Consider the following 15,170-nt stretch of genomic DNA (forward strand, 5'->3'; position numbering starts at 1 on the left):
TCACATTCACAGATTTTGCCTGCACTCAAGGGGAGAAGGTTATATGAGGTGTCTGTAACAAGGGGCTCGAATTTTGGGGGTCTTAGAATTCTGCTTACTGAGGGATTCACACACTTGGCTAACTTTCCAGCAGAGAGGGGCCTGTGCCATGGTGGTACTTACATTTAAGGATCAGAGGCTGGAAAACTCCAGGTGTCCTTGCAAGAGCTGTGGTTCTGCGATGGGGGTGTGGCCTTGTTGGAAAGAGGGAGGTTCCAGAGCTCAGAGCAGGTATCAGCCTGTTGTCTTGTTGAGCTAACTCACATCTGCTCAGCCAGCTTTTAACTAAGCTGTCAAAAACAGAGTGGAAATGTACCCCAAGGCCAGCCGAGCTTGTCTGTTGATTATGAAATCAAACACAATAATCTTAACCAATGAAATGGAAATATCCCCCATCTAATTTCATGTTATTATTCAGGGAAGCTTATTGTTTCTAGTTGGCTTGGTACCCTCTCTCCCACCCTTACTTAGAAATAGCTGTTTATTAAAATTGCTTTACGGCCTCACTTATTAAAAAGCATTTGTCTGCAGAAAAACTCCTTATCACCATGAAGCATTTCAGCCTTCATCTTCAAGTGCGATATTTTGAGATACAAATAACAACTCTCAAAATAATTTAGTAATAAAATGGAGTATTTGCTCAGAAATGTCGAAATATCATCTAATATGACTAGAATAGGAATTGAATTGAGGCTTACTCAATTTTCCCTCTAGGAATCAAAGTCTAAAACATCGCAATTTCAGGTTGAAAATATCAGTTAATGGAAATAGCACATACTTAGGAGGTCAGCATTGCTGTGACTTTGGGCACGTGTGATCTAGCTGGGCCCAGCGTGAATGCTCCGAACATTCTAACTACATTATCAAAGGTGTCCAAATGAAGAGCTGCCCGAGTTCTCTGAATTCCTTTCCACTTTCCTTGGGAATTGTAGCCACTTAATTTCTGTATCATATGCAGTCTTAAATCCAGTTTCCTGGAATAAATGAAACAAAAAAACCTAAAGCTTGAGAGATATAAAGAAAAATATGGCCTTTGGAACATTAAAAATTGTTTGTTAGTGGGAAAACAGTGCATCACAAGGAAAACAGTGCATCACTTAACTTCCCTTTTTGGGTTAATAATTTTGTGCCAATTTTTTTTTCTTTTTTTTGTTTTTAGAGGGAAGGATGATGCTGTGTTTAGGCATGTTGAATGCTGCCCCCTCTCTCCTCAAGGGAAAATTCCTGTAATAAAATTTTGTAAGAGATATCCAGCTAAATTTTATTCATTTCCAACTCTTGAAGTTTTTGAATTTATAATAATAAACACTTAAGGCAGCAATCACAAACACTTATGTAGTACTTATATACCAGGTGCCAGTACTCTTTATATGCTGACTCATTTAAACCTCAGAAAGCCCTATTTACCTCAGTATAATCATGATCCCCATTTCGAGAGGGGGGAAGGCAGTTTCAATAAAGTGTTTAAGATCAGTTAGTAATTGGCAGAGGCAGGACTTAAGCCCAGGGAGGATGGCTCTAAAGCTGTACTTGAACTCAATATGCTATGCCGCACGCTGGCTTTTGTGTGGGGTGACAGGTACCATGTGATGCTGATCATGTGATCCCAGCAATTGGAGACCCAGACACCTAGGAGGCGCCATAATAGATGTCTGTTTGGGTTAAGGACCTTCCAGAAGAGAGTGAAGGGTGGTGGCTCTTAGGAGGAGTAACATACAGAAAGGGGAAGTATGGCTGTGACTTGGAAAGGAAGCAGGTGCTCAAAATGTCCCAGCTTTGTGCAGTGAGGAAAGGCTTGAGGTAATCTTCCAAGTGGCTTTGGGAATGAACCGGTCTTGTCTATCTCAAATTAATTTAATTTTTAATTTTTTTTTAATTTTTTTTTAATTTAATTTTATTATGTTAATCACCATACAGTACATCCCCAGATTCCGATGTAAAGTTTGATGCTTCATTAGTTGCGTATAACACCCAGTGCACCATGCAATACGTGCCCTCCTTACTACCCATCACCAGTCTATCCCATTCCCCCACCCCCTCCCCTCTGAAGTCTTCAGTTTGTTTCTCATAGTCCATAGTCTCTCATGTTTCATTCCCCCTTCTGATTACCCCCCTTTTCTTTATCCCTTTCTTCCCCTACCGATCATCCTAGTTCTTATGTTCCATAGATGAGAGAAATCATATGATAATTGTCTTTCTCTGCTTGACTTATTTCACTTAGCATTATCTCCTCCAGTGCCGTCCATGTTGCAGCAAATGTTGAGAATTCGTTCTTTCTGATAGCTGAGTAATATTCCATTGTATATATGGACCACAGCTTCTTAATCCAGTCATCTGTTGAAGGGCATCTCGGCTCCTTCCATGATTTGGCTATTGTGGACAATGCAGCTATGAACATTGGGGTGCATATGGCCCTTCTCTTTACTACGTCTGTATCTTTGGGGTAAACACCCAGTAGTGCAATGGCTGGGTCATAGGGTAGTTCAATTTTTAACTTTTTAAGGGACCTCCACACTGTTTTCCAGAGTGGCTGTACCAACTTGCATTCCCACCAACAATGTAGGAGGGATCCCCTTTCTCCACATCCTCTCCAACAATTGTTGTTTCTTGCCTTGTCTATCTTTGCCATTCTAACTGGCGTAAGGTGGTATCTCAGTGTGGTTTTGATTTGAATTTCCCTGATGGCTAATGATTTTGAACATTTTTTCATGTGTCTGTTAGCCATTTGTATGTCTTCATTGGAAAAGTGTCTGTTCATATCTTCTGCCCATTTTATGATTTGTTTATTTGTTTCTCGTGTATTGAGTTTGAGAAGTTCTTTGTAGATCTTGGATACCAGTCCTTTATCTGTGGTGTCCTTTGCAAATATATTCTCCCATTCCGTGGGCTGTCTCTTAGTTTTTTTGACTGTTTCCTTGGCTGTGCAGAAGCTCTTTATCCTGATAAAGTCCCATAAGTTCATTTTATCTTTTATTTCTCTTGCCTTTGGAGATGTGTCGTGAAAAAGGTTGCTCTGGCCGATGTCATAGAAGTTGTTGCCTATGTTCTCCTCTAGAATTTTGATGGATTCCTGTCTCACATTGAGGTCTTTCATCCATTTGGAGTTTATTTTTGTGTATGGTGTGAGAGAGTGGTCAAGTTTCATTCTTTTGCATGTAGCTGTCCAATTTTCCCAGCACCATTTATTGAAGAGACTGTCTTTTTTCCACCGGATGTTTTTTCCTGCTTTATCAAAGATTAGTTGCCCAAAGAGCCGAGGGTCCATTTCTGGGTTCTCTATTCTGTTCCATTGGTCGATGTGTCTGTTTTTGTGCCAGTACCATGCTGTCTTTGTGATCACAGCTTTGTAGTACAGCTCGAAATCCGGCATTGTGATGCCCCCAGCTTTGTTTTTCCTTTTCAACAGTTCCTTGGAGATTCGGGGCCTTTTCTGGTTCCATACAAATTTAAGGACTATTTGTTCCAGTTCTTTGAAAAATGTCCTCGGTATTTTGATCGGGATAGCATTGAAAGTGTAGATTGCTCTGGGTAGTATGGACATTTTAACTATGTTAATTCTTCCAATCCATGAGCATGGAATATTTTTCCATCTTTTTATGTCTTCCTCAATATCTTTCAAAAGTGATCTATAGTTTCTAGCATATAGGTCCTTTACGTCTCTGGTTAAGTTAATTCCAAGGTAACGCATGGTTTTTGGTGTTATTGTAAATGGGATGGATTCCCTAATTTCTCTTTCTTCAGTCTCGTTATTCGTGTATAGAAATTTAATTTTTTAAAAAGATTTTATTTATTTATTTATTTGACAGAGAGAGAGAGAGACAGCCAGCGAGAGAGGAAACACAAGCAGGGAGAGTGGGAGAGGAAGAAAGAGGCTCATAGCGGATGAGCCTGATGTGGGGCTCGATCCCAGAACGCCAGGATCACACCCTGAGCCGAAGGCAGACTCTTAATGACTGAGCCACCCAGGCGCCCCCTATCTCAAATTATAATCATATGTGTGGATTCTATTATCTCTAACAGCTTACTAAAAATGGGAGTTATCATCATTAAAGTAACATATCTGTGTCCCCACATCAGACTCAGAAGTGCCCTTTAACAATCAGTGGGCAATATTCTGAGCTACAGAATCTGCAAAAAATTTCTTCTCTTGGTTCTACACCTACAGTTTGGTAACTGTGGTAGGCAGAGTAATGGCCCTTCCAAGGTGTGCAAATCCCTGGAATTTTTGACTGTGTTACCTTTATGGGGCAAAAAGGAATTTGCAGATGTTATTATTAGATTAAGGCTCTTGAGATGGGGAGATTAACCTGGATTATCCAGGTGGGCTAAATGTCATCACAAGAATTCTCAAAAGTGGAAGCAGCCGGAGAGTCAAGGGAGAGGTGTGATGATCAGAGGCCTATAGAAGGTGGAAAAGGGAAACAAATAGATTCTCCCCCAGAGCTGCCAGAAGGAACACCGCCCTGCTGAAACCTTATTGTAGCCCGTGAAGCGAAGTCTGGTCTTCTGACATCAGAACTGTAAGATAATTGATTTGTGTTGCTTTCAGACATCAAGTTTGTGGTGATTTGTTACATCAGCAATAAAGAGCAAACTCCTGCAGCAGCCATTGACTTCCTCTGTCTCTCTTCCTGGGCTGTGAAAAACAAAGAATTGTCTGTAGTAATTCACTCAAGAGTTTTTACATGAACTTACAAAAAAAGAAGAAAAAAGAGAAGAAAAAATTCTTTATAATACACATTTAAACCTTTTTTCTTTTAAAGAAGTGTCTTCATTAGCATTTGACTTTAGTTGTTCTATCATAGATTTAATGTCAACCTAATCTGTGTCTCACATTCTGTAATCTATTTGAATTATTTTGAGTTTTATACTCATTTAAAGTTTCTCTTTAGGTTCTTTTTATTTTTTAATTTAATTTAATTTAATTTTTTTAAGATTTTATTTATTTGACAGAGAGAGACAGCCAGTGAGAGAGGGAACACAAGCAGGGGGAGTGGGAGAGGAAGAAGCAGGCTCCTAGCGGATGAGCCTGATGTGGGGCTCAATCCCAGAATACCAGGATCACGCCCTGAGCCGAAGGCAGACTCTTAATGACTGTGCCACCCAGGCGCCCCTCTTTAGGTCCTTTTTAAATCAGAAGTAAGTTCTGAAATTTAGATGTGGTCATAAAAGAACTGCTTAGAGGTATGTGTACAAATCTTCAGTCTCGTCATCACAGCGTCACATGTGGCCCATTTTGTCAGGAAAAGTCCGTGATGCGTGCAGATTCTTAGAGCTCTGATACCTCTTTGCTTTGTAATTATTTCTTCTACCTTTTCACCTTTGGTTGGTTTTGCTTGTTGAGTTTGCAGGTCCCCTTGTCCTAAAACCTGGACTTTAAATAGTTGCTATTAAGCCTCCAAAATCAATGAGCCTCTGGCTGTGCTGTCATTAAAAGTTAACTGCCTTCCCATTAATCCATTAATTGTGCAGATTAATTGGGAAAGCGATTCAAACCAAGGCTCTAACTTGGGGCACGTAAGCCAGTGTTTGCCTCCAAGTGAAAGCTTATCCCATTAACATCACAGAGTATTAAACAATTATATATATAATTCACACATGGCATATATAGGAGAAAATGTATAGAAACTGAGAGTCTGCTGCCATAATAAATTCTTGATGACTAGAAAATCACCCCATGAGTCTGACTCAGTTCTAGAAAAAATACTGATAAATATTTACTCATTTTAAATTGTGGCAATATGTTATTTTTAAATTTAAGCCACTGATTGACAAAGTTAGAAGCTCATATTTGTCTTGTTTAATATATCTAAAGCTAGTATCCTCAAGTGAATGTAACTTTTCATGCTGAGGTCAAATTTAATACTCAAAGAAGCTAAAGAATTTAGCAGTGGTCTATACTTAGTGGAATTTAATTGAGTTGAAATGTTATTTTGGATGATGTTGAGAGAGAAAATCAGGATTGGCCTATATTTTGTCATCTGCTCTTCTGAAAAATTATATTTTATTTAAGCCCACTTGTATCACTATTCCTTAAAACTTCTTCCTTTTCTTCTGTTTCTTGCCAGAATGTTAATTACTGTGTCGTAGCTGCCCCCCCACACTGACGGTTGACGTAGCTACGGGGGGAAAATGGGCTGGGGTGTAACACTAACCATTTTTCAGCCTTTAAACCAGCCTCATGAAGCCGTAGGAAAAGCGTAAAGACATTTGCAAAAGGAACAAAACTCTCCATTGGATAGGAATTAATTTGCAAGTCTGTTTTACTGGTTTCTGAGCTAGTGTGGTCCTGGCTGCACTACACCCCAGATGAAGTAAGTCAGAGTGACCTGGAATGGGACAGTCACAGGCAAGTCTTAAATCTCCCCCGTGTGATTCTACTCTGCAGCAAGGATGAATTACTGAAGGTGCATGTTCCACGTTCAGTTCCAGAGACAACCTGGAGCTGATCCATATATTTTTTATCAGGAAGTTGACGATGCTTTTTAAACATACCTGGGTCTTCCGGAAGTTCTTAGGTTGGACTTCTGGGGCTTTTCTTCGATGTGCTGAGTGAATGCTTACGATGATTACAACTGTGGGGGTGCGCCTTCAAAGTTGGGAAGAACTCATCATCATGGCAGTAAAGGAAGACCCTGAGAAGAGGCAAAGGCTAGTGATTCAGAGTTCACAGTCGCAAGGGAGTCAGCCATCATCACTGGTGTTGGGCAGAGACTCAAAGGCAGGCAGGGAGGAGGGAAAGCTTTATAGTGGAAAAAAAAAAAAGGGAGGCTTCAGTTATGCTCAGGTTGGAAGCTGTTGGCATGGGGAAGCAGAAAGCAGGCTAAGTAGAAGCAGGACATCCTATGTGATTGATTAGGTGTGTGTATTTGGGTTCTTCTGTATTTGGTAGAGATTTAGAGATCTTTACTAAATACATTTATGTAGTACTAAGTTGGAAGCAGGGGCAAAAATTAGGGAAGTTGTAAGTTATTAGCCAAGTTTGGGGCCAGTTGCTACAGGGGTTATTGTTTGGCTTTTTGGGCTTGTTACTGTAGGTAATAGGTTGGCTTCCTGGGCTGGTTGCTGTAGGTTATGGGTCAGAGTTCTATTTTTGTATATCATCTGGCCATTGCCCATTTGTATATCCAGTCTCTTTGTTGGGTAAGAGTCAAAGGTACTCAGACTGGGCTTATGGTAAAAGAACAATATCGTTGTCTAACTTTTTGGATGAGATCTTGGCTTGTACACAATGTTTTTTATATATGCTAGCGTAATTCCACAACTTCTTAGATTAGTTGATGATTTCTAATTTCAACTGAATGACAATTTCAATAATATAGATTAGAATGAACCATTTTGTTCAAGGAAATAGATTTCTTGAAGGGAAGGTCATTCCTTAATTCTGATTCTGTCAATGGAATATTTGGACTAGGTCTTTCTGAAAAGACTGAGATTCTAATGTTTCCAAAGCTCCCTGTCAAAGATCTCACTCCTGCCTCTAGTTGCATGGGAATTTTAAAATATTTTAGGTATAGGGGTGCCTGGGTGGCTCAGCTGGTTATGTGTCTGATTCTTGATCTCAGCTCACATCTTGATCTCAGGGTTGTGAGTTCAAGTCCCACTTTGGGGTCCATGCCCAGCATGAAGCCTACTTAAAAAAAATTAAGTATGTTTGCTATCTATCCTATCCTGTCCCATTATATCCTATCCTATTCAATCCTATCCTGTCCTTCTCCAGTGAATATTCCTCTGAGAAACATGATTCATTAGCAGACATGCAAGTGATTTTGGCAGGTCTTCCAAATAATAGAGAAGGTTGTTTTACTCAGTGACAACTTAGCTGAATGCTACTGCAAGTCAGCCCTGTTTTTTGGTCATGTATATTTTAGAATACCAATACTTGTTTCAACAATGTACTTGCTCAGAATAGGAGTTCTGTATCCTTGGGTAAATTATTCAACCATGGTGTGCCTTTCTCTCCAGTTGTCCAATGGAGTTAATACTATCAAGTAATATAGGCTATTTGTCAGGATCAAATGAGTTAATACATGTGAAGCACTGAGAACATAAGCAGCTGATAATATATACCTATTATCTTAGTACAGGTAGTATTACACAGAGATTAAGAAAATTGAATTACTTTTATTAAAAACTGAACAGTTTTTACTTATGAGAATTATGCATTAAAGCCCTTTGTAAAATAAAATTAAATTACTTTCAATCGAGCTATATTAAAATACTTTCACTGTAGTTTGCATCTTTATTTGTAAGAGGCTACTGAGTTTTTTATATACAGTTTGCCGGAGATCTAATTTATCATTGTCTTTTTAATGACAACGGTTAAGTTTTTCTCTCATGTGAAGAACAAATGGTGACTTTTTTGAGATAATTGACCTGAAAGCTCTAGTTTTGTGTGTCCTTGTGTGTGTGTGTGTGTGTGTATGTGAAAATGTCTCAATATAAATTAGGTTAATGTGGATATTCTAACCGAATTCGTTAAAATTGTCTTCTACATGTACTCAGTGTATAGTTTTGTTTTATTTTATTTTTTTTATAAAAAACAGATTAAAAACTCTAGTTTCACATTTCTAAGTGTATCAGGGCTAATGTGGAAATTCTAATATGATGACTGTGAGAAAGGTTGAATAAGAGGTAACATAATTTTGGAAAAACACAGAGTAATAAGAGTGATATCCATTTCTTCCTCTTATAGAGAAAGACATTAATTAACCAAACATGCCCTGCTACCGTTTTGAATGGTACAAGCCTTTCCTCTTAATGACTGTATTTTTAAATTTCATTAGTGACTGGAGTTTTAATGAGCTCCTTTGTCCCTTTGACCTGCATGTGCCTCCCCTCCACCACCTCTGGTCATAGAGACATCAGCCTGTACTCACGGTCCTCCTCTGGTTCCTGCAGGGAGTTGGGGCAGTGAAGTTCCCTACTCACCTGTGGCCACTGACCTAGGTGAAGGGTGGGGCAGGGTAGGAGCTGAGTCCCAGTGTGCACTGCGGCAGCCCACAGCCTGGGGAGCCCAAAGCCTGGGTAGAAGCTGTGATGACCCCCGCCCACCCTCTAGCCCCTAGGAGGAAAGCAGGTGTAGGCCAGAACTCTCTTGCTAGGAGGTAGACAGACCAGTCCATCCCATGTGCAGGTGGTGAGGGGTGCAAAGAGCAGCACTGAGGGCCAGGAAGGCCTCAGTCTCCCCAGGCCTATCCTAATAGGTGAGGAGGGCAGCAAAACACTTACATCCTGCTCCTGTAATTTGGCAACCTTCCTTCTTAGTGTCAAAAGACAGCTTGAGGGGAGTTGGGGGCTAGGGCCTCCACGCCAGTGCAAAGCAAGGGCTGTACAGAAAAGGAGTGAGTAGCCACATGCCAGTGATGCGCCAGAAGAAGAGGTGAGCGGGCTGCAGCACTGGGAGAGAAGTGAGGTGAGGTAAGGGCCCCAGGCTGGTTGGCACATGTGCTTACGGCGGCAGGAGGGGGCTGCAGAGGTTGAGCGTAGGGTCCCAAAGTCCCCCCTCCACAGTTAGCACAGGTGCTCCCTGCTTGATGACTTCTGTCTGGGCAGTCCTTCAGAGACTTGCAGGGGTGGGTGCGAAGGTGCAGTACCTGTACACTATATATTTGCATATGTAAATGTGTACATTATATATGTAATACATGTGTTCTATGTGTAATATATAATATGTATTTATTTATAATAGAATAATATATAATAATGTTATGTATGACATAGCATATTTAGACATGTAAATACATGTGTACTAATGTATATATGTAAATCTATAAAATATTTACACATATAAATACATATATTTATACATTTATATATACGTATAATATATAAACTAATGTATATTTCTAGTTGATATGAATTCGTATTTATGTATATGTATACATGTATGTATTTTTATTAATGACACATTTGTGTATATAATATGTGTACATATAAAATATATTCATATGTATTTATATAAGGATACCATACAGTAAGTGAATGCCAACACTTACAGTTTGATAGCCAACTTAGCATTTATACAGCTTTTATACACATTATAAATGTATGTATATACATTATAACATATGTATATGTATGTACATATATGTATTACATTATGTAGTAGTAATACATGTATACATATTATACATATGTACATACACATTTGTACAAATGCAAATATAATGTGTATACTATAATACATACGTACTATTATGTGCATAATAATAAATGTGCATATATATGTCTCTGATGAAGGGACCAGGATGGTAATGATCTGACATAGTATTTTATTTAAAAACAATACAATTATGTTTTGAACTGAAATAGTATGTTATTTCAGATTTGAAAGCTCCTTACTTAAATACTTATATTTTTATGCACTCTGAACAATGATCATATACTCTCTGAGAAGTTGTAAATTATTAATCATGAAAATTTGAGGAAACCGAGAGCTCTAGAGAGATTAGTCCAGCGAAGACTGGTTCACTGGGTTGCTTTTACTAGAGTCTAGGATAGGGTTTCTCAGCCACCGCACTATTGACATGTGGGATTGGACAATTCTTTGTTGTGGAGTGCTGCCCTGGGCACCATAGAGTGTTTAGTAGCATCGCTGGCCCCCACCCACTAGATTCTAGAATTTCCCCAACTTGTGATGACCAGAGCGTCTCTAGATGTCGCTAAATGTCCCCTGGGGTGCTAAATCACCTCTGATTATGGTTCTCTTCTTTGCAAGTCTAGAACCTGCATCTCACTGCATTTACTGCTGCAGTCAGAGAGAACTTGTTTTCTGGAAATAAATTCACAGAAGACTGATATTTAATCCAGAATTCCATTTTATTGAGGTCTAGAGAGAAATACTCCTTTTACTCCAGACTCATTATTGCTGTCTGAAACCTCCCTCCCTTGGTTCAAGACTGTTGAAGATCAGTAGTTTTATAGTTTTTTGGTAATAAATTGCTTGGCACATCTGGAATAAGAGTATACAACTGCTTGAGAGACAAGTTTATTTCTGTCATTATGGTGTCTGGTGAAATTCCTATGCTCCAAACCTAAAGAAATAGTAATTGTAGTTACGGCATTCTTGCATACTGAATTCTAGACCCCAGCTCACCTTTTAAACATTGTGGTTCCACTACAGTGAGACAAGCAAATTAACCAAAGTCTGTACGTCAATTACCTCATCTGTAACGTAACGGTAATATTGGTATCTCAAAGAGGAGAGAGAGTGATAAAGATTAATAACTGTGTGAAATGGTTGTAAGTTCTTAGCACAGAGTACTCACTGAACGTGTGTTTGTTATTAGTTTTATGTAAGAATAACTTTAGAATATTTTATTGCTAAATAAACACACAGTAGATCATGGGGAATGTGTATGCTTGTGGTGAAACATAATAACGTCATGTAATCACCACTCAGGCCAATAACTGGAACTTTACCAAACACCAGAAGCCTCCCTGACCCATTTCCCATATCCCATGTCCTTTTCCTCATAAATGAAATAAACACCCGTTCTCTTTTTTTAACCTACTTTAGGCTAAAAATAGAACAGTATTGATTCTCAGTTTATAATGGCAAAAACAAATGAGCAGTAAATATGTGCCCTCAAGAGTGATTGCACTGGAGAGGCATTTTACATCTGAGACATCGATTTGAATCTGCATAATTGATTGTGAATTGCAGTTAAACACCTTTTTTTTTGGTCACACTTACACATTAATACTGATAATGATTCGAAAGTGACTGTACTTCTGGTAAACACACACCCACACGTACCCACCCCCAGACATAATGTACTTGCTTGCACATGCAGACACACACATTGTCCTTTCCACAGTGTACGGAAGCATTTTGGTAGTTGTTCATGGTTGGGCATAATCAGAACTCCCTTCGTCAGTCCATGGATTGTGTGTTTCTTTATGTCTGCCCTCCTTAATACTTGAATTACCACCAGATCGACAGTGTCAGTACTTAAGCAAATCAATAGACATGCAGGAACTCTGGGCCAGTTATCAAGTCTGTCTCAAGAGTTAGCTAAAGAATTTAAGGTGTGCAGGAAGAAAAAGTGGACTCTAAATAAAAATGAGACAGTCTTAAAAAGTAAAATGCTATCTCAGGCAAATTCTTCTGAAAGGCATGCCAATGTTAAGTTGGTAAATTTTTTACTGATCTCTTATACTTTAGACATTTAGCTTTAAAGAAAAACACATTTCAAATAGCTGGACTGCAAAAAATGTTGTAGTTTGAATACTTAAGCAATGAAACTACTAATGACTTTTTTTTAAGAAAGCTGTTCAGGCAGAATAAGCTTCATACAATTTCAGATAAATCTAGATAATTCCTAGATTAATTTAATTTAAATTAAATTGCTTATTGTTAATTAAAAAATGGGACAATAACCCTGCATGATTTTTAATTACTGATTATGTTAATTCTTAAATATGAAAGAAATATTTTTCTGGTTAGAGTAAAAAATGGCAACAACTTAATAATTGTATAAAATAAAAGACACATATGTAAAGATTGCATGGAATGAAGAACTAGTTGAATAAAATAAGCATATATGGATATCAAGGTCACCATGAGATTATTCTTATACTTTCCCTCTCTCTTTGTGCCTTTTTTAAAAATTGTATATGTAATACACATAAAAGGATAAATGATAGACTGGTCTATACTTTCGTGTATATGCTTATGTGCATATTGATATATACATACATGTATGTACGCACACTATATGCACATTGCCTTCCTCCAGAAGTAACCACTATCCTGAATTTTATGCTTTTCATTTCTTTGTTTTTTTAGAATAGTTTTTTAAAAAAATCACACGTATTCCTAAACAACATATTGCTTATTAGCTTTGCTTATTTTTAAGATACGCAAACTGTCAAGTATGTCTTATATGGTGTTCTATAATTTGATTTTTTTTCACTAAAAATTTTGTGTCTAAGATCCAGCCATTATCTTTGGTGTGCGTTGGTGTATTTCCTTTATACTGCTGTATATTATTCCACTGTGAAGAGTACTATGATTTATTGCTCTGTTCTTTGGTCATTGGATGTTTGGGTTGTGAATGATTCTTTCCTATTATGAGCAGTGTTGCTGGAAATTGCACGTCTCCTGGTGCACAAATGCAAGAGTTTCTCTAGGTCCTTGTTTCCCAACTTTTCTCTTTTTATGGGACAGAGAAAATACTGGTATTTGTTATCACATCCTTGGGTTAGAAAGGCAAATTCCTTGAGACCAGTGGTTCATCCTAGGGGTACTCTGCCCAGGATGATGTATGTATCAGTGGAATTGGAGGAATGTTGGGGTATGGAAATATCAAATGGACAAACTAATGACAAATTGTTTTTTTAAAGTAGGTGCTCAGATTTACACTCCCCCACCCCCCACCAGCAGCCTGTTGGAGCTTCTCTTGGCCCACATTGCAGATGATCTGGTGTTGTCAGAATTCTAAAATCTTGCGAATATACTGTCTGTAAAATAGTATCTAACTGTAGTCTTGATTTATACTTCTTTTTAGTGATGACTTAGCCTATCAGTTTATATAGGTTCTGTTCTGTGAGCTCTCTGGTCTTCCCTTGTGCTATTTTTCCCAGTGTGTTTTCTAACTGATTTAAAGGTAGTTCTTATTTTTCTTTATTTTTTAAAAAAGATGTATTTATTTTAGAGAGAGAGTGTATATGAGTTGGGGGGGGGGGCAGAGGGAAAGACTCTTCAGGCAGAGTCCTTGCTGAGTGTGGAGCCTGCACCAGGACTTGATCTCACGACTCATGAGATCATGACCTGAGCTGAAACCAAGACTTGGACACTCAACCAACTGAGCCATCCAGGCACCCCTGTTTTTCTTTATTTTATTTTAGTTTCCTTAATTTGGAATACTAATCATATGCTGTTTTGCACATACTTTCACAGGTGATGTTTCTCTTTACATGTCTTTTGGCAACCATAATTTCTTAATTTTAATGTAGTTCATAAATCTTTCCTTATATACTTTTATTTATAAATTCAGTATACTGATTAGGTATTTTTGTTTCTTGCTTAGGTAAACCTTTTTTCTATCTGAAGATATTATTTTATAATTTCTGTGAGATTTTCCCTCCCTATTTTCATATTCTTTTGTCTTCAAATGCTTTTTCTTTTCATACTGAACTTATTAGACCTCTAGGAGAAAATTTTGTATAAGCAGTAGGGATATTGTGTTAGAGATCCTGGTATCTTTTGTTTTGTTTGTTTGTTTGGTCTGTTGAATCCAGGGAAGTCTCAGCACCGTACTAACCTGAGTGTGGATTTTCCCTTTTGGCAGATGATTGTGATGAGCCTCTGGTGTCTACCTTGTCTCAGGCATCATTCAGCAGTTCGTCTGAACTTTCTAGCAGTCATGGTGCTGGATTTGCAAGGCTGAATCGAAGAGATGGTAAGTCTCCTTTTTTCCTTTTGATTGGTTCATGATGAATCTCATTAATTTTCCATTCTCTTGTAATGCAATCATTATGAATGATATATTGTGAAAGGAAGTACATGTCTCAATCAGCAAATGGCCGGACTCATGGGAAGCATATGACCTGTAGGACTGGTTCTGGAATGGCAAAGGGTCATGTCCTATTTTAAAATCCTGTATCATCATTTCAGCACCCGAAGAACTGAATTCCTTCAGGACGGTGAGCTTTATATATCTCTTATCAGATAAACCTTTCTATAACAATATACAATCATTATGTATACAGTAGCCATGAAAATTTAATTGACCCTCTATTTCAACTTAAATAGGAAGCTTGCAAGAAGTTGTTTTCAAAGATGCTAGTTATTTAAAAATAAGAATCTCACAGTTTGTTTAATTCTCAATGTAGGTGACATGATTTTCTCTCCTGTGGAGGAAAGAGAACTTAATAGGTTTCGTGCTCCTTTAGGAATACTCCGTTCATATTGTTGACAATCTCTTAGGTAGGTTGTGTTTGATTGCCTGAATATGTTTAAAGGAAAGTGTAGATAATTAAAAGGCAACTTGCTATTTGAAGTAAGAGAGAATTTCAAAACTCTGCACACTTAGAGACAGCATCGCCGTGGCCCCTTTCCATAATACGCTAAGGCAAAAGCCGTCTGCACTTACATTCTACGGAAAGAGGCTTGGCAATCCTAG

At 38.2% G+C, this 15,170-nt stretch overlaps 1 protein-coding gene across 1 annotated transcript in view; it reads left to right on the forward strand.

The window, feature by feature from the left end:
- CNTNAP4 (contactin associated protein family member 4) overlaps positions 1-15,170 on the forward strand; it is a 261,201-nt gene that overhangs the window by 24,100 nt on the left and 221,931 nt on the right. Inside the window, exon 2 of the mRNA XM_034638501.1 lies at positions 14,337-14,447. Coding sequence (XP_034494392.1) covers positions 14,337-14,447 — 111 coding nt within the window. The remainder of the gene's footprint in view (positions 1-14,336; positions 14,448-15,170) is intronic.

Source organism: Ailuropoda melanoleuca, chromosome 12, assembly GCF_002007445.2.
Source record: "Ailuropoda melanoleuca isolate Jingjing chromosome 12, ASM200744v2, whole genome shotgun sequence".
Classification (NCBI taxonomy): Eukaryota; Metazoa; Chordata; class Mammalia; order Carnivora; family Ursidae; genus Ailuropoda; species Ailuropoda melanoleuca.